General features: G+C 44.1%; 2 protein-coding genes across 4 annotated transcripts in view; both read left to right on the forward strand.

Annotated features, from left to right (window-relative positions):
• Window positions 1–4358, forward strand: part of mcf2la (mcf.2 cell line derived transforming sequence-like a) — a 418987-nt gene extending 414629 nt beyond the window's left edge. The window contains exon 30 of the mRNA XM_068040155.1: window positions 3142–4358. Within this exon, the coding sequence (XP_067896256.1) occupies window positions 3142–3203 (62 nt within the window). The 3' untranslated portion in view covers window positions 3204–4358. The remainder of the gene's footprint in view (window positions 1–3141) is intronic.
• Window positions 4359–12357: 7999 nt separating this feature from the next.
• LOC137374310 (protein associated with UVRAG as autophagy enhancer-like) overlaps window positions 12358–18944 on the forward strand; it is a 78235-nt gene continuing 71648 nt past the window's right edge. For all 3 annotated transcript variants that reach the window (XM_068040159.1, XM_068040160.1, XM_068040162.1), the window contains exons 1-2: window positions 12358–12548; window positions 17033–17115. The gene's annotated coding sequence lies outside the window, so the exon portion shown is untranslated. The remainder of the gene's footprint in view (window positions 12549–17032; window positions 17116–18944) is intronic.

The following is an 18944-nucleotide window of genomic DNA, read 5'->3' on the forward strand; positions in this document are numbered from 1 at the left end:
CTCTAATTCTGGCCTCTTGAACATCCCTGATTTTAGTCGCTCCCCCATTCCTGACCGTTCCTTCAATTGTCTAGGTGCCAAGCTCTGGCATACCCTCCCTACACCTCTCCACCTCTCGACCTCACCTTTCTCTTTTAAGACATTCCTTGAAACCTATCTTTTTGACCAAGCTTTTGGTCATCTGACCTAATATCTCCTTCTGTGGCTCAGTAAAGCACTTTGGGACATTTTATTATGTTAAAGGTACTATATTGTTGTTATTGTAGATAATGCTCAGACATTAAAGGCAGAAGATCTGCCATGCTTTCTCCAGTGGCACTCGCTGCTATCTTGACTTGGAAAGTCTTTTGCTCTAAGATGCAAGAAATTTGGTTATTAACCTTAACTATCCAGGATGTCCAACATGTTACAATGCTGACTTGTGGGAACGGGTACCCTGGAGTGGTAAACAGGGCCACCATATTCACAACCACCTCATGCAGTGCTACCCTAAACTTCAGTAACCTTCAAACAGAAAGTTGGCTATTGGGCTGCTCAATCACTTGTCTGCATCTTGGGTTTCCTTACTCTTTATTTTGTCCTATCTCATAGCCCTCTTTACTTCAATGTTAGCAAAGACTGTCATTGGCTTGTGATGCTTCCTGAATCTTTCCAAAGACTATAAGAATTCATGACCTTTTATTCTGGCCCTTTCCTTTAATTGACTGCATTCCATTGTAGTTCACTTACATGCAATCTTCCACTCCCACCACTAGTGTTCCCTGCATCCTGATCACACCCACAAGTGGAGCGACGAGTCACTTTTGTAAATGGCCTGACCCTGGAAATCGAGGACAATTAGCAGATTGCCATTCTAGTGAGCTTTGTACCAAGTTGTTACACATATAGAACTGATTTGATCCAGTACTAGTAGATCAGTCCTCGCACATTTCATAAAGGAAGTATCACTCAGCAAAGGATTGGGGTAATTGATGCCTGAATTGGAAGTTAATGGATAAGAGTTTAAAAGTACCTGTGATTCATATAATTTGCTCGTTTGTTTTGGGTAGGTAGTGGGTTGAGCACATTCAAGAGTACCGATTGAAATTTCGGAGAACTGTTCAGTCATTTCGATGCTTATTAGTGTCCCTGAAGTCAGACTGACTGTCAAAAGGAGAATAATTAGGGGCTACCAGCGTGGAATTGGTAGCTATAACACATTACCAGGTGGCTAATGTGTTGATGACCTTGTGCTGTGTAAAGAGGAACTAAAAGTTTCTAATTCAGGACCACAGCACTTTCTTGTGTGCCTTTTTCCAGTCAAAATAATACTTTATGTACACCATCTTCTGATCCCTCTGTTATAATTATTACTCTTGCACACCAGTTATTCCTTCCCTCTCCTCCTGACTACTACCACCACCACCCCTCACCCTGCACCGAAGCTATCTTGCTGATACATGGATATCAACAGAAGAAATGTGGCGGGAAAAAGAATACAACTTGCAGTAGTGTGACAGAGGGTAACAAATAACAACCATTCTGTTCCAAACTAACTTAATACAAAATTCTTTCAACAGAGAAGCTAAGTAGAGGAAATCAGTGTGTGTGCCTGTGTCTGAGAAAGAGACTGGGAGAGAGAGAATGAGAGAGATAGGAATAGAGAAAGGAGAGAGAAAGAAAGAAAATGAACGTGCTATGGGTGTATGGATGGGCTGACCTGATCAGAGGATGGGTGGCCCATGTTTTCTTTTATATGTTCTAGGCTAAGCAGTGGTGAAGGGGAGGGGAACAATCCAAACCTATAGGGGAACAATCCAAAGCTATCAGGAATATGGCCTTCAAACTATAATGTGATTTCTGCAAATTAGCCAAATGCTTAGATACTGAACCACAAGGGAACATGGAAACATCCCTTTCCCTCCACTACTAAACCATCTACCACTCCAAGATCATCCTGGAGAGCAAAGATAACCTCGCTTTCTTTCTCCAAGTCAGAGAGATGTCCTGTGTCTATAGGAGCCAGGAGGTTCTCCAAATATGTGCTCAAAAGGCAGTGGGAGCAGATAGCTGTGGCCATCAATGACAGCAGTCAAGCCCCAAGGACCTGGATGCAGTAAGAGGTTTAGTTTAGTTTAGAGATACAGCACTGAAACAGGCCCTTCGGCCCACCGAGTCTGTGCCGACCATCAACCACCCATTTATACTAATCCTACACTAGTCCCATATTCCTACCACATCCCCACCTGTCCCTATATTTCCCTACCACCTACCTATACTAGGGGCAATTTATAATGGCCAATTATATCAACCTGCAAGTCTTTGGCATGTGGGAGGAAACCGGAGCACCCGGAGGAAACCCACGCAGACACAGGGAGAACTTGCAAACTCCACACAGGCAGTACCCAGAATTGAACCCGGGTCGCTGGAGCTGTGAGGCTGCGGTGCTAACCACTGCGCCACTGTGCCGCCCGACCTTACATGAGTGGTCAAAGCCAGTGAATTCATCTTCAAGTGCCAATTCCAACTAACTGCACCATTAGTCTCAGACACCTGTCAATGCACAAAACCCTTATCACGAATCTATTAACAATCTCTATCAATCAAGATTCATTCCTAACATTGATATGCTTCACTGCACCTTCACACACTTAGCGCTGCTGCAAGTCTCAAATCCATATCTCACAGTTTGCACACACTACCAGCTGTTCAATCATAATAGCCACATCACACTTGCTGACACACATCCTTCTCTCTTGCAGTACAAGGTGGTGCACAGGAACTAACTGGTAGGGGACAGGCATACCCTTATTCCAACAGAGGAGACAATGCTGGCCAATATTGGAATGGCCATTGTTGAGGCTGTGACCAACAGTGGGGCTGAAACCATCCATAAAGACGGTATCCTCATATGTAATCCTCCTTCTCACATCTCTCTTCCCCCTCATCCTACACTGTCCTCTGAAATATAAACTGAAGATGGTGTAAACCCACACACAACGCCCCATTGAAGTGCTCGTCTGAGTCCTCTTTGTGATCTCATGTGAAATCTTGCCCTCTGACAAGCTGACACCTGCACTATCCTTGCCCCTGCCCTGGCTGAGTCCCACTTATACCCAGCATCCCGTCCCTAAACTTATTCTTGTGCCTTTTTCTTTTCAGATACCCAAGAGGTGCAACCTGGCCAGGCAGTGGAGGAACAGCAAGAAAACAGTGATAATTAACGCAGAGTACCAACACTTGATTTCTGTTTTAAATGCTGGACTTTGTAGTACGGTTATGTTTCAAAAACTGTGATCTTCAATACAGTGTAAAATGAACATTCGGAGGAGACATGCGACCTCATACAAAATCTGCCAGGAGTTTCGGTTAACATGACTACAAGGAACCCAGATCAAAGGCGCTTTTGAAAGCAGGGTGCAAGGTTGTAACACCTAAATGACAATGGTTTCACTCTCCCAGACTCACAGATCACAAACAGGGAACCAGAGACTCTAAAATGCAGATTAGAGTTGCTATTTTTAACACCTGGAAACAAAGGACAGTGGTTTTGCTATGGTCTCTGAGAATTGTTAAATGCAAACAACTATTAACTTTTTATCTGGATGAATTCAGGAGGTCTGGGGATCTGAATAGGAAGAAATGAAGTCCAGCAATCTGCTGTACATCCCAGAGAGAGAGAGAGAGAGGGAGGGACAGTGGCTGTTTTCTGGGGAAACAGCTTCTCTCAGATCACCGATACAGCAGAAGGTGGCTAAGATTTGAACAAAGTTCGAAGGCTTGAGTTTTGCGGAGGAGAAAATACCAACTGGGAACCAGAGATTGCCTTAATACAGAAATCCAGTCGAATGTGCTCGGAAGAAGTGAGTGAGAAAGACGTTGGCTTTGAGAAGGACACTGGGAGATCCAACCTTCCAACTGGAAGGAGTTTAGGACTTTTAACTGTAAAGATACCTTTGTGTTGAGAACACTATGTAATGTATGAAAGTGGTGTGAGGTTTTCGAGTGTGTTAATAAGTTAACTGGAAATACCTTTCTCCATAATTTAGTGTATTAGTTACCTACTAAGAACTGTTTTGTCATTGTTGATTTTTAGTTTATTTGTTATAGTAAAAGTCTTAAAGCATAAAAGCTTGTGTAATTTTTTGATTAGTCACGGGGAAGTTTATATCTTTTGTTTTTAAGTTAGCAGTCTCTACTGAGATCATAAAATTTCACACTTGCAGCCACCAGTGCATACCTTAGAGGAGGGTTTAGAGGCGGGACGCTGGGTATAAATGGGACTAAGCCAGGGCAGGGGCAAGGATAGTGCAGGTATCTGCTTGTCAGAGGGCAAGATTTCACATGAGGTCACAAAGAGGACTCAGACGAGCACTTCAATGGGACGGCATATAGAAGAATGCTAATATGCTAATGATTATGCATTTGGAAATGCTTGGTGCATCGGAAAGCCTGCCAGAAAAACTGGAGGGGTATGACATTCTGCAAATCTCTTTCTACACTGCAATCATCAGCTATGATGTGAACAGTCTGAGCTTGCATGGCAACAAGCTGACCTTGCAGGACTTCAGTCCGAGCTTCCACTGCAGCACTCAGCCTTCTGGTGGAAGCAGAAAAACTGCATTCAATGTCAAGGAGCAGGAAGAAGTTCAGCACCATACTTAGCACAGGGCTTTGTGCGTAGCTTGCAGCCCATCCTTTCCAGCATAGCAGTGGTGACCAAATACATCAGCGCACCTACAACCCAACCATGATGCAACGTCTGATGACCACTACTTCAGCTTTCACTGCAGCACAAACAGCTTCCACCAGAAGGCTGAGTGCTGCAGTGGAAGCTCGGACTGAAGTCCTGCAAGGTCAGCTTGTTGCCATGCAAGCTCAGACTGTTCACATCATAGCCGATGACTGCAGTGTAGAAAGAGATTTGCAGAACGTCATACCCCTCCAAGATTATTAGGATGACTGAGGTGCCACTCTGGGGTGAGTGGCAGTGGCTCCATGGAGCACAAACTTGCTGTTCTCTCTCTGGATGACAGCATTCATCCTCCTACCACTGCCACTCCACCAGGGCCCTTGCTGTTGCCTGTCAGCCAACCAGCCAAGATTGATGGCGCCCATGCCAAGGTGGTGCTCTCCACAACCAGGCCTTCTTAGACCTAGAACTGCTCAAAGTTGTCCTCCAAGGCCATCTGCAGTTTCATCCACTGAAAGTCAGCAGCCTTCCACCAGCCATGCTGCAGCCACTGGGGTAACACTGGGTAGGAGCACTAGGACAGGTAAAGACACACAGAAGACAGACACTAAGGGGATGCACAAATGCGATTAGTTGATGTTTGTATGCAATATGGGATGATTTTATTAATAAATTTGGTTTAGAATGTTTATTTTATAGTGGCTTTTATTTTTGCATTGTGTCCAAGCAGACATTGTGATTATCAGTGATAGAGGGAAGGTAACGTGTGATAGAAGCCTGCTACTCGACCCAAACCCGACGGGATCCGACGACATTTGTCAGGCTCGGGTCGGGTCGGGCCCATCTTCCGGGGCCAGCTTTGGGGCTCGGGTCAAGTCGGGCTGAGTGTAGGTCCGGCCGGACACACACAGTAAGTGCTCTGCTGGTAAGTATTAAAAATAAAAAGCTTACCTGAGCTGGGAGTCCGGGACGAAACTGAGTCTGCGCAGAGCGACTAACGTCACTATGACGTAATTGCGCATGCGCTGCAGCTTCTTGCAGGTTCGGTGTCAGGAAGGTAAGTAAAGGGATGGTCAGGTTGGGCTCGGGTCGGGTTGAGTAGTGGCGGGAGGCATAAAAGTTCAGCATCACAATCACCTTCAGAGCCACTGGCAATTCTGTCCTTGCCCTGCTCTGAGGTTGCAGGTGGCAAATTTCAGTGAGGATGTCCTTATTGAAGGGTGAATATTTCACTGAGGTTCAGGTAGGAGAATTGCTCCCTGAAGACCCTGGGTGGATATGGTGTTCTGCTGAGAGCCCTTCTCCGCCTCCTCCTCCCACTTCCAGCAGCTCGTCCTGCCTCTGCATGGCCTCTGTTCATTTTCCCAGTCATGCTGTATTCCAAGAAAAATTCCTACAAGTGCACCCATGTCTGGGAGCAACTAGATTCTACAGAATCCTTGAAGTCAGCAAAACTCCTTCAGCACCTGACACACCACTCTCTGTGGACTTCTGCAACTTTAAAAAACTCTAGAAAGCACCAAATACTTGGAGAATCACAGCAACAGCCAGAAGAAATTAACCAGCAACTAAGCTGTAAGTAATTGATGATCCCTTTGAATGGTGCTAGTGAGATTGGGGTTGGGGGTTTTTCTTTCTTGCTGCTGAATGCATGTTCACCTGTGCGAGGATAAGAGAGAGTGTTAGCTGGAGTGTTGAGTTACAATATGGCAGAGCTGGAGTCAAATCAGTGTTCCATGCTGATTGGCATCATGATCTGCCTGTTCTACATACTTCTGGCAGACATTCACTGCACTAACGGCGCAGTGGTGAGCACTGCAGCCTCACAGCTCCAGGGACCCGGGTTCGATTCTGGGTACTGCCTGTGCGGAGTTTGCAAGTTCTCCCTGTGTCTGCGTGGGTTTCCTCCGGGTGCTCCGGTTTCCTCCCACATGCCAAAGACTTGCAGGTTGATAGGTTAATTGGCCATTATAAATTGCCCCTAGTATAGGTAGGTGGTAGGGAAATATATAGGGACAGGTGGGGATGTGATAGGAATATGGGATTAGTGTAGGATTAGTATAAATGGGTGGTTGTTGGTCGGCACAGACTCGGTGGGCCGAAGGGCCTGTTTCAGTGCTGTATCTCTAAATCTAAATCTAACACCCTCACCAAAATGGGGCTCAGCATGTTTCACTCCCACAAATGTGTGTACCCCACCCCAGAGGCCACTTTGGAGTTATAAGGCCACATAAGGTATGATCACGCCACTGGGGGTATTCTACAGGCATCTAAGAAGTGAGAGAGAGAAAGAGAGAGAGAGAAGACAAAATCTGCAGGGAAATCACAGAGAGTAGTGATATTGGGGGACTTTAATTACCCAAATATCAATTGGGATATTGTAAGAGTAAAGGGTAAGAAGGGCGGGGGGGATTTTTGAAATGTGTTCAGGAGAACTTCCTTGACCAGTATATTTTCGGTGCAAGTAGGACGGAGGCATTGTTGGATCTGGTGTTGCGGAATGAGGTGGACCAGGTGAACCAAATGTCTGTGGGGCAGCACTTGGATAAGAGTTATCATTGTATCATAAAGTTTAGACTAGCAATGGAGAAGAGCAAGGAACAATCTAATGTAGAAGTCCTAAATTGGAAAAGGGTCAACTTCAATGTGATGAGAGGGGATCTAGCCAGGGTAAAATCGAACCAGAGATTGACAGGAAAAACTGTAACAGAACAAGGGATGATCTTTAAGGAGGAGTTGTTTCAGGTACAGGCTAGGTACATTCCAACAAGGGCAAAAGGTAGGGGAACCAAAGCCAGGGCTCCTTGAACAACAAGGGAGGTGGAGAATATGATGAAACAAAAAAAGCAGGTGTATAATGCATGTCAGGTGAGTTAAGAGAGAACCAGACCAAATGGAATAAGTTGAGAGGAGAAGTGAAGAGGAAAATAAGACTAGCAAAGACAAAATATGAGAATAGAATGGCAGTCAACATAAAAGGGAACTCAAAGATCTTCTACCAGCATGTAAATAGTAAGTGGGTAGTAAGATGTGGAGTGGGCCTAATAGGGACAAAGAAGGTGATATGTACTGAGAGGCACAGGGCAGGATTAGAACACTTAATGAGTATTTTATATTTGTGATTACTAAGAAAGAGGATGCTGACAAAATATACGTACAAGCAGAGATGGTAGTGGTAATGGATGGGCTAAAAATTGATAGGCAGGATGTACTGGAAAGGCTGGCTATACTTAAAGTGGATAAGTCGCCTGGTCTGGATGCCTTGCATCCCATGTTGCTGAAGGAAGTGGGAGTCGAGATAGCAGAAGGGCTTGCCATAATCTTCCAATCTTCCCTAGATACAGGGGAGGTGCTAGAGGGGAGAGTGGCAAATGTAACACTCTTATTCAAGAAAAGGTGTAAGGACATTTCTAGTAACTGCAGGCCAGTCAGTTTAACATCAGTGGTGGGTAGGTTTTTAGAAACAATAATCAGGGAAAAAACTGATAGGCACTTGGAGAGGTTTGAGTTAACTAAGGAGAGCAGCACGGATTTGTAAAAGGCAGATCGTACTTGACTAATCTGATTTAATTTTTTGATAAAGTAACAGGGAAGGGTGATGAAGGGAAAGCATAGGATGTTGTCTATATGGATTTTAAGAAAGTGTTTAACAAAGTACCACATAAAAGGCTGGTTAATAAAATTGATGCTAATGGAATAGACGGATCAGTGTCAGCTTGGATAAAAAATTGGCTTAAGGACAGAAAACAGTGAGTCGTGGTAAATGGTTGTTTTTCAGACTGGAGGTTTGTAGATAATGGTGTTCCCCAAGGGTCAATGCTTTGACCACTGCTTTTTTGATTATATATAAATGACTTGGATATTGTATATTGGAATACAGAGTAAAATTTCAGAACTTGCCAATGATCCCAAACTTGGAGGTGTGGCAGTGAGGATGATACATATCAACTGCAACAGAACATAGATAGGCTCGCAGATTGACAGACAGGTGGCAGATGGAATTTAATACAGAGAAGTGTGAGGTGATGCATTTTGGCAGATGGGAGAGGGAGAAGCAATATAGACTAAATGGCAGTTCTAAAGAGTTTACAGGCTCAAAGGATGTTCACATATATAGATTTTTGAAGATGATAGGTCATAGTGAGAGAGTATATGGGACTTTGGGCTGCATGAGTAGAGGTATTGAGTACAAAAGCAGGGAAGTTATACTGAACCTTCATAAAGCTTTGATTAGGCCACAACTAGAGTATTGCATCCAGTTCTGCTCACCACACTTTAGGAAGGACATAAGGGCCCTTGGCAGGTTACAGAGGACATTTACCAGAATGGTTCCAGAAATGGGGGATTTGAGCTACAAGGTTAGGTTGGAGAAGCTGGGATTGATCTCCTTTGAGCAAAGGAGATTGAGGGGACATTTGAGGTGTACAAGATTATGACAGGTTTAGATAGACAAAGAAAAGCTGTTCCCATTAGCTGCTGGTGCAAGGACTATCTCCTCTAGTGCCAAAAAGTCAATATGATACAGGGTCAATGGAATACTAAGTTCTGGTGAATACTGAGTTCTGATGAAAGGTCACTGGCCTGAAAAGTTAACTTTGCTTCTTTCTCCACAGATGCTGCCAGACCTGCTGAGTATTTCCAGCACGATTTGGTTTTATTTCAATGGAATACTACATTATCAGGCTTACAGATTAAAGGTTTTGGGCAATAGATGCAGGGGGGATGTGAGGAAGAACTTTTTTTACGTAGCAGGTGGTAATAACCTGGAACTCGCTGCCCACGAGGGGTGGTGGAGGTGGAGATGATGAATGATTTCAAAAGGAAATTGAATGGGCACTTGAGGAAAATAAACTTGCAGGGCTACAGGGATGGGACTGAATGGATTGCTCTACAGAGAGCTGGCATGGACTTGATGGGCTGAATGGCCTTCTTCTGTGTCATAATGGCTGTAGTGTAGCACCCAAGCAACAGTCAGCCATTTTGTGTTACCTGGCTTAACATCTTCAACTCTCTCCTTACCCCATCCTACTTTTCCAACGTTATGTAACATCTGCACACTCACACTTTGGTCTTTTGAGTCTGATGTTTACTGCATACCCCTCTCTTTGCCCACTATTGGTGGAAAAGCCATCAGCTTCCTTCAGCCTATTCTCTGGATTTTTTAAAAATTCATTTGTGGGATGTGGGTATTGCTGGCTAGGCCAGCATTTATTGCCCTTGAACTGACTGAGTGGCTTAATAGGCCATTTCAGAGGTCATTTTAAGAGTCAACCACATTGCTGTGGGGAGTCACATGTAAGCCAGACCAGGTAAGGACAGCAGATTTCTTTCCCTAAAGGACATTAATGAACCAGATGGAGTTTTACAAAAATTGACAATGGTCACTATTAGACTAGCTTTTTAATTTCCAGATTCATTAAATTCAAATTTCACCAGCTGCCATGGTGGGATTCAAACCCATATCCCCAGAGCAGCAGCCTGGGTTACTAGACATAACCGCTATGCCACTGCCTCCCCACAGCAGAGCCCCACCGCCACCCCACTAAACCCCCTGCCCCTTTACCTCTGCCCTCCACTTTTAAAAACATACTCAGTCCTTTTGACCAAGCTTTCAGTCACCTGTCCTAATTCTCCCATAGTGGCGTGACGTCCATTCCATTTCTTTTATTTATTCATTCATTTCCTTTCTCCTTCACCTGTTAGGTTTATATCATAAAAATTACATCAAACTTGTTCAGTAAAGGTGCGTACACAATCTGATTTTCTGTTTTTGAAATGCCTGGATCAATGTTTTCTGTTAGAGGCTTGTGCCTGTCTGAGAAGCCTGAGACTTGAGTTCACTAAGTACACCGAGTATTGTAGGAATATTTGGTATGGAAGGAGGCATATAAGTAAGGAAAAAAAACTTGCATTTATAGAGTGCCTTCTGCAACCTCACGATGTCCCAACCAATGAAGTACTTTTGAAGTGTTGTCTGTGCAGGAAACACGGCAGCCAATTTGCGCACAGCAAGCTCCCACAAGCGGCAATGTGATAATGACCAGATAATCTGTTTTTGTAATGTTGATTGAGGGATAAATATTAGGCAGGACACTGGGAAGAACTCTCCTACTCTTCTTCGAAATAGTGCCATTGGATCTTTTACATCCACTTGAGGGGGAGGACTGGGCCTCAGTTTAACGTCTCATCTGAAAGATGGCACCCCTGACAGTTCCCTCAGTACTGCACTGAAGTGACGGCCCAGATTTTGTGTTTTTATTTATTTACCTACACTGGGTATAGGAAAGTTGTCTGGTTTCCAAAAGCAATGAAAAAACACTTTCTTCACTGTCACTGGGATGATCACTTACAAATTCCTTCCCAAATTCTTTTACTTTCACCTCCCACTGACAATCACTCCCTCAACTCCATAACCTCTGACTCATCGTGAATAATACCACTGGAGATCTGATAGTATTTAAAATCACACTATATATATCTTGCTTGCTGAAGAGTGCCTGCAGAGTCTCATCGACAGGTTTGCGGCTGCCTGCAATGAATTTGGCCTCACCATCAGCCTCAAGAAAACAAACATCATGGGACAGGATGTCAGAAATGCTCCATCCATCAATATCAGCGACCACGCTCTGGAAGTGGTTCAAGAGTTCACCTACCCAGGCTCAACTATCACCAGTAACCTGTCTCTCGATGCAGAAATCAACAAGCGCATGGGAAAGGCTTCCACTGCTATGTCCAGACTGGTCAAGAGAGTGTGGGAAAATGGCGCACTGACACGGAACACAAAAGTCCGAGTGTATCAGGCCTGTGTCCTCAGTAACTTGCTCTACGGCAGCGAGGCCTGGACAACGTATGTCAGCCAAGTTCGACGTCTCAATTCATTCCATCTTCGCTGCATCCGGAGAATCCTTGGCATCAGGTGGCAGGACCACATCTCCAACACAGAAGTCCTAGAGGCGGCCAACATCCCCAGCTTATACACACTACTGAGCCAGCGGTGCTTGAGATGGCTTGGCCATGTGAGCCGCATGGAAGGTGGCAGGATCCCCAAGGACACATTGTACAGCGAGCACGCCACTGGTATCAGACCCACCGGCCGTCCATGTCTCCGCTTTAAAGACGTCTGCAAATGCGACATGAAATCCTGTAACATTGATCACAAGTCGTGGGAGTCAGTTGCCAGCGATCGCCAGAGCTGGCGGACAGCCATAAAGATGGGGCTAAAGTGTGGCGAGTCGAAGAGACTTAGCAGTTGGCAGGAAAAAAGACAGAAGCGCAAGGGGAGAGCCAACTGTGTAACAGCCCCGACAACCAATTTTTTCTGCAGCACCTGTGGAAGAGTCTGTCACTCTAGTATTGGCCTTTATGGCCACTCCAGGCGCTGCTCCACAAACCACTGACCACCTCCAGGCGCTTACTCATTGTCTCCCGAGACAAGGAGGCCAAAGAAGAAGAAGATATCTTGCTTGCTGAAAAACGTGTTCAGTGCAAAAATATTTTTTTGTCGGAGTCGAATGAAGTTGATTTTTCTTTAAAAACTACTTGCAAAACAGGTAAGTGTTTTGGGATCAAACAGTTCAGAGGTCAAACTGAAAACGAAGAAGCTGCTTCTGTGCCGCAGAATAATCATGAATATTTAAATTACCCACTTGCATGTGATGAGGAATCTATATTCAGGAAGTACAAGTTTAACTGAAAACTCCAGTTGGCCGATCAACCCACAGTGATGTAATTGTTTCGAGTTTCAGGAACACACACTGACTGCTAGTACTGAAGGTGAAGAGAAGTAACAAATATAAACCTATCATTTGTTACTCAATTGACCGTTTCATACTGGCTTTTTGGCACTAAAGGAGATAATTTGGAATGCAACTAAGAGGTAATAGTTTTATTTTCTTTTTACATGTTGAATTAAGCAAGTCTGCACTGGCTGTGCTGTGCCTGTTTGCAAATATTAAACAATGGCAGAGAAGTTTTGACCTGCAGTTCTCTATGTGAGTGAGTGTCCTGCTTACACTGATGGCAAATTTAAGTTACTAGACGGTAAGAAAAGTAAAATTTGTTTAATGGTTCGTATCTGCAGACCTCCGGTCAGTAGCACTTTGCCACAGAAATATAATTTGGTATTTCCTAGAAGTGAATAGTTCGAGTCCACAGTGCCTGGGGTTTAACTAAGCAGTGTCAGAAGGAATCTCCAACCTGCATATACTATATGGCTATTTCTTGCCCTCTCAGAGAATGCTTGGGGAAGGTGGTTGTTTCCATGCATCAATCTAAAGCTGGTCCTTACCCAGTGGTAACAGTGTCGTCTCTGAGTCACAGTTTGTGAGTTAAAATCCACTCCAGAGACTTGAGAACAAAACCTTGGCTAGCACTCCAGTGCTGAGGGAGTACAGCACTCCCTATTCCCACCACCTGCTGCTCGAGCTCTGAGAGGTTCAGCTGGTCTTTCTCTTTGACTCTGTGTTGTGCACTGTCTTGTCCTGCAGAGAGTGATTTACAAAGGAGAATGCAGACATGTGAGATAGCTATTGAAAGGGAGAGAAGCAATTAGAATCAGGATAGGGAGTAGTAGAACAGACAGCATAGGCCTGATTTTAACGCTGTCATGGAGTAATTTACGGCATGGAAGGAAGCCATTCGGCACATCGAGTCCATGCCGGCTCTGTATGGAAATACTCAGTCAGCCCCACTCCCCCACTCAATCCCAATAGCCCTGCAAGTCTATTTCCTTCAAGTGGCCATCTAATTTCCCCTTGAAGTCTTTGATTGTCTCCGCTTCCACCACCTTTGTAGGCAGCAAGTTCCAGGTCATTACCACCCGCTGTGTTTTGAATGAGTTAAAATTTCACCCCATGTATCTGGAGTGTGAAATGAGGAAGGAGCACTGAGAGAAGTTGGTGATTCTGTAAACGTTACACAAAACAAGTACTCCTCGTTATGTTATACATGGTTTCTGCAATCAGTTCTCTAGACGTGCCACCATTCTGTGTCAGTTTAAAAGAGGATATGCAGCTTTCAGGAACTATTCACTGACTAAGGCACAAGGAGCATAATTGTTGTGGCAACCAGGGCAATCTGACCCTGTGCAGATGATTTAGCTGCAGCAGTGTAAACTTGGCATATAAATATTGTTGCATTTTCTTCTGTCTTTGGGCTACAGTATGACTAATATATGTACATCAATATGATTAACACAATAAAGCTGTCAAACCACTAAAACAGGCCATTCATCTCATTTATTGTTGTGGGATCTTGCTGTGCACAGGTTCATTGCTATGTTTGCCTATACAACAATAATTGCAGTAATCTGTCAGTTATGAAGTGCTTTGGGACTCTGAGGATAAGATAAGGCACTACATAAATGCAAGTTCTTTCATTTACTGAAGGAGCTGATGAACTTTCTTATCTTTTAAGGCTGGAATTACCCATGTGATAAGTCAACCACTGCCTCCTGTTTCCTCAGGCCGATACCTCCTAGCCCCCTCAGACTCCAGTCCCAAACCCTCCTCCCTGTGTAGCTTCTCCCCTCAATCATGGCATGGGCTATTTAGAACTCCTGTGTGGCTTCAAACGATCTGCTTTTAATCTCTTCTGGTAACACCTTGATACACAGGTTCCTAAACAAACTCAAAAGCACTTCATCAATATATCCAATTAACAGTGAGAAACAGATATCACAAACATAGTCGTGAATATCCAGGCAGTCTTGTGAAAGTACAAACACTTCATACTTTGGTATCAACCACCTGAATCTTTGCTCTGGAACAAACCAATTTTTGTGGTTCAAGAGAACAACCAAATGGATCGAGAAAATTAATTTGATCTTTTGAACAAAGGAAATGGCCAATCTAGACTTGGTTACATAGGCAAAGTGCTTCAATCAGAGTGAACTGATCCTCTCCACATGGCTATAAATCACTTGCAGGGAAATCTGCAATCTTTTGACCAACATCTGAAAGTAATTTGTAACCACTATTGATCCCAGTAATATCAATGATTTGAGTATGAACATACTCAACCCTTAATGTCAGGGTCAACAATGTGACAATTTCTTTTTCAGAAAGGGCATTTGGAGCAGAATGCTCTTCCACTCCCCATGCCCAGTTCAGTGATATTGGCACCTTCACCTCGCTAAAGCACAAAAACAACAACAGCTTACATTTGTATAGCTCCTTTAAAGTAGCCAAATGCCTCAAGGCAATACACAGGAGAGTAATCAAGCAAAATTTGACACTGAGCCATATAAAGAGATATTAGGGCAGATGACCAAAAGCTTGGTCAAACAGGTAGGTTTTAAGGAGTGACTTTTATAGAAGGTAAGAGAGGCAGAGAGGTGTCGGGAGTGTATTCCGGAGCTCAGGGCCTAGGCAGCTGAAGGCATGGATGCCAATGGTGCAGCAATTACATTCGGGGATGCACAAGAGGCCACAATTGGAGGAATGCAGGTATCTTGGAGGCTTGTGGGTCTGGAGGAGATTACAGAGATAGGGAGGGGCGAGGCCATGGAGGGATTTGAGAACAAGGATGAGAATTTTAAAATCAAGGCGTTGTCAGACTGGAAGCCAATGTAGGTCAGTGAGCACAGGGAGCAGCAGCTGCACAGACTGGCCCAGAATTCATTGGAAGCATGGACCACAGCAATCTGCTTGTGTTTGTCACTCAGACCCATGCTGGAGGTGCCCGCTCCTGACGCATGGGTTGTTTGCAGCGGCTGCCACCCAAGGTCAAGCTTGCAGGGATTCACCAAGGCTGGTGGCTTCTGGTCTGCCAGCCTGAGTGATCCTGGAAAGTTTACTCAGGCTGTGGTTGTGAGACGCCTATATTGGGAAGTAGCAGCCCCAGACCCTACTAGATACCATTATTAAAGAAGCCTTAGTTCATCTTCAAACAATTGGGTACAGTTTTGTTCGATTCCCTTTTCACTCAAAATAATAATACTTATTTTTGAGTTGACTGAAGGAAATAAACCAGAATTGGAAGGAAAGGTTTCTCACTGATAATGCAACAGATTCCTCTCAGGACTTTCTATTAACACTCATTTCTCCTCTCCCTCCACTCAACAATTTTATGCAATGTTTTTTTACGTCCACCTGAGAGGACAGACAGGGCCTTGATTTAATGTCTCACCTGAAAGACACTGCAAAACGTCCTGCATTTGCTCTGTAAGTAAAGTTTTAATCTTAGTATTACCTCCTACCACAGAAAAAGCAGCACTTTCTCAATCGCTGTCTTGTGCAGCCTTTATCACTTTCACTTTATGCAAAGCTGTGTGTCAATCCTAGTTTTCATCCTCCAACTAGACCAAAGTATGAAGATAATTCAGGAACATGACAGGAACATGATAAGGCACTGAGGTACAAGGCACCCCATTCTGTGAGCTTTGACTACTGTTTTCATGGATTGCCTTTCCCAGTCTCTGAGTGTTTTTGAGTTGGCCGCTTGCAGGCTTTTATGAAGCAAGATGATGCCCTAATCCTCCCTGGATTAATCCCAATTTAAATTGGATCATCCCCATCGACCTGCTGGTGCATCTTCTGCAATCAGTCCCACCTACCTTTCAGTTGCTGCAAACAAGAATCCTATATCATTTACATGCGAATGTTACTCTGTTCCATTGACTGATGAATTAGTACTTTGACACAAATGACAGCGGTGTCCCAGGACCTTACATGGTGTCCAGATGGGGTGTGGGGTCCATATATTGTGATACACAAGGTATCGCAGATGCGTGGGACAGGCTGGATAGACCAATGGGTTTTTTCCTGTCTATCATTGTTCATTTTCATGTTTGTAATTCAAAGACTTTCACTCCAGCCAAGTGCTTCCTTTCCCTATTTTACTTCCTTAGATTTCAGAAGCATTATCAATGAGCCTTTAATAGATCTGCTTTTTCAAAAATTAATTTTTGGAATGTGGGCATCGCTGGCAAGTCCAGTATTTATTGCCCTACCTCCTAATTGCCAACCTCCTTGAACAGCTGCAGTCCATGTGGTGTAGGGCAATAAACGCTAGCCTTTCCAGCGACGCCCACATACCAAGAACAACATTTTTAAAAAGCAGATCTATTAAAGGCTTGAGGGTAATGAACTAGAAATATGATACACAGGAATACACCTGCCTAGGTGTGGCCTACAAATAAAGTTTAGGTTCAGCCTGTTTTCCAAACATTACGGCCTTTCATCTTGTAGAATGAAAGATAATGGGATGCCTGTAGCAAAACAGATCTCGGCAGGTTACTTACACACCTGTTCTTTTGTGTCCTTGTGACAATTCTGAACACATTTCATTTGGATTTAGTTGACATTATCTAATCTGACCGTTTTGCTGAATCATAGCAGTTGCTCTATTTCCTCCTTCTAGACATTGCCCCACGATGAGGTGCCATGATCTTTTAGTGTGTGGCAGCAGCAGACCGGAATGGTGAAGATATGCAGGATCCTAAGGTGAGTGTAGCAATGGCATCTTATCTTTATTCAGTAACAGTAGTTAGACTCCTCAGCACATGGTCAGAAAGTCCAAAGAACTCGATCGAGTGATATACCTAATATGTTTACCAGCTCATCTCATGATGCTTCCAATAACTAACAGTCAAATTAAAAACAGCATTTCTTTATTTAAAGGGTGAGTGCCTTTGTCAGAAAGCTTGGTGTTGACTTTTATGGTTTGGGAGGGAGAAGCGCCAGGGATCCTTTCTATCTGAATGCCAGTGCACAAGGTGATGCATTGATGCTGTTTACATCATTACTGCATCATGTGTCATGTAAATGATTAAAAGGCTTTACAAACTCAGCTTGCAAAAAAGATAATCCCCCCCATTTAAGGTACTTGTAGTCATGCTTTGCTGGCAATGTTGATGTTTTCACTGTGGACAGGCTGAAGGAACTGTTGGCCTGAAATTTGGATCGGTAGCACTCATTGTCTGTGTGCCATATGGCATCCAAAATGTCATCTGCAGTATGTGCACACCCTTTTGGGGCGAGCTGCGCCAGACATCACAATGGTGAGGTTAGTGCGTGTGCAGTGAATGACCACTGGAAATGTACAAAGCAGGCTGATCATGAAGTCAATTAGAGTGTAATCCTGATTTGATGCCAGCGGTGCCAGTTTGGAGCTAATGCTCCAGCTGATGCCCTTTCTTAACCTCACACAGTGGAACACACCTTCAGTAGCAAGAAGGACCCCCACCAGCCCTATTTAAAGGGATGTTATGCGTACAAGAAGTGTGACGATGAAAAAATACAGACTAAAACTGAAGTGTTATAAAAATTAACTTTACCTTTTTTAAAAATGCTGCTAAAAATAGCGACCTGGCCTTTGTATATTCAAACTGTCTGACAGGGACAAAGGAATACCTTTGGAGCTGGGAGGGGTCAATTACACCTATCTTGAAACATTCCTGACTTGAATGGGTTCTTCTGAAACAAAGCAGGCAACTAAAGCTGGATTATCCTCATCCTGAACGCATCAAGAGACACTTTTGAATTGAATGGGTTCTTCTGAAACAAAGAAGATGTGAAGCAGCCACATCCTAGGCCATTGTTGGTTAAACAGGGAGGGATCTCCACATGTCCCAATAGAGACAAAGATGTGACCCATTTTTGACCTGATTTGTAGCTCCCATGAAGAGAGAGAGGGAGTCACTCAGAAAGAAGCCTCACCAAGAAGCTTATTTCCAGCTAAGAGGCTGGGATAAATCCAGCAAAACAGAAGGGAAGAGCCCTGCTGTAAATTCTACAGCTTTACTTATGCAACAGTGAAGTAGAAGTGATCAACTGTCTTCAACTGAACTTTCAACCAGGAGAGAAAACTACAAACACCTCAAGCCTGCAACCAATGAGAACTTGACTTCCAAGAGAATTCAACAAGTTTACCGTGACCCCTGAAACCTACCTCACTTACAAACACTCACCCTTTTTCCTCTCTATCTGTCTCTTGTGTGGATGTATGCGAGTGAATGCATGAGTGGGTGCGGTTGGGACAATTTCAGGATAAGGCATATTCCACCCAAACCTCTCACCACGTGGCCTTAATACGGATCATCAACTACATGAACATTGGTTGATTTCTTCTGGCTTTACTTTGATTCTCAAGTGTTTGGTGCTTCTACAGGTGTTTCAAGTTGCTAATGTCTACATGGAGTGGTGTGGCAGGTGCTCAAGGAGTTTTGCTGACTTCAAGGCTTCTGCACAAGCCAGTTGCTCCCAGACATGGGGACAGTAGTTGCCCTTTCCCTTGGACTACAGCATGACACAGAGAATGAACAGGAGCCACA

This window comes from Heterodontus francisci, chromosome 10 (genome assembly GCF_036365525.1).
Source record: "Heterodontus francisci isolate sHetFra1 chromosome 10, sHetFra1.hap1, whole genome shotgun sequence".
Lineage (NCBI taxonomy): Eukaryota > Metazoa > Chordata > Chondrichthyes > Heterodontiformes > Heterodontidae > Heterodontus > Heterodontus francisci.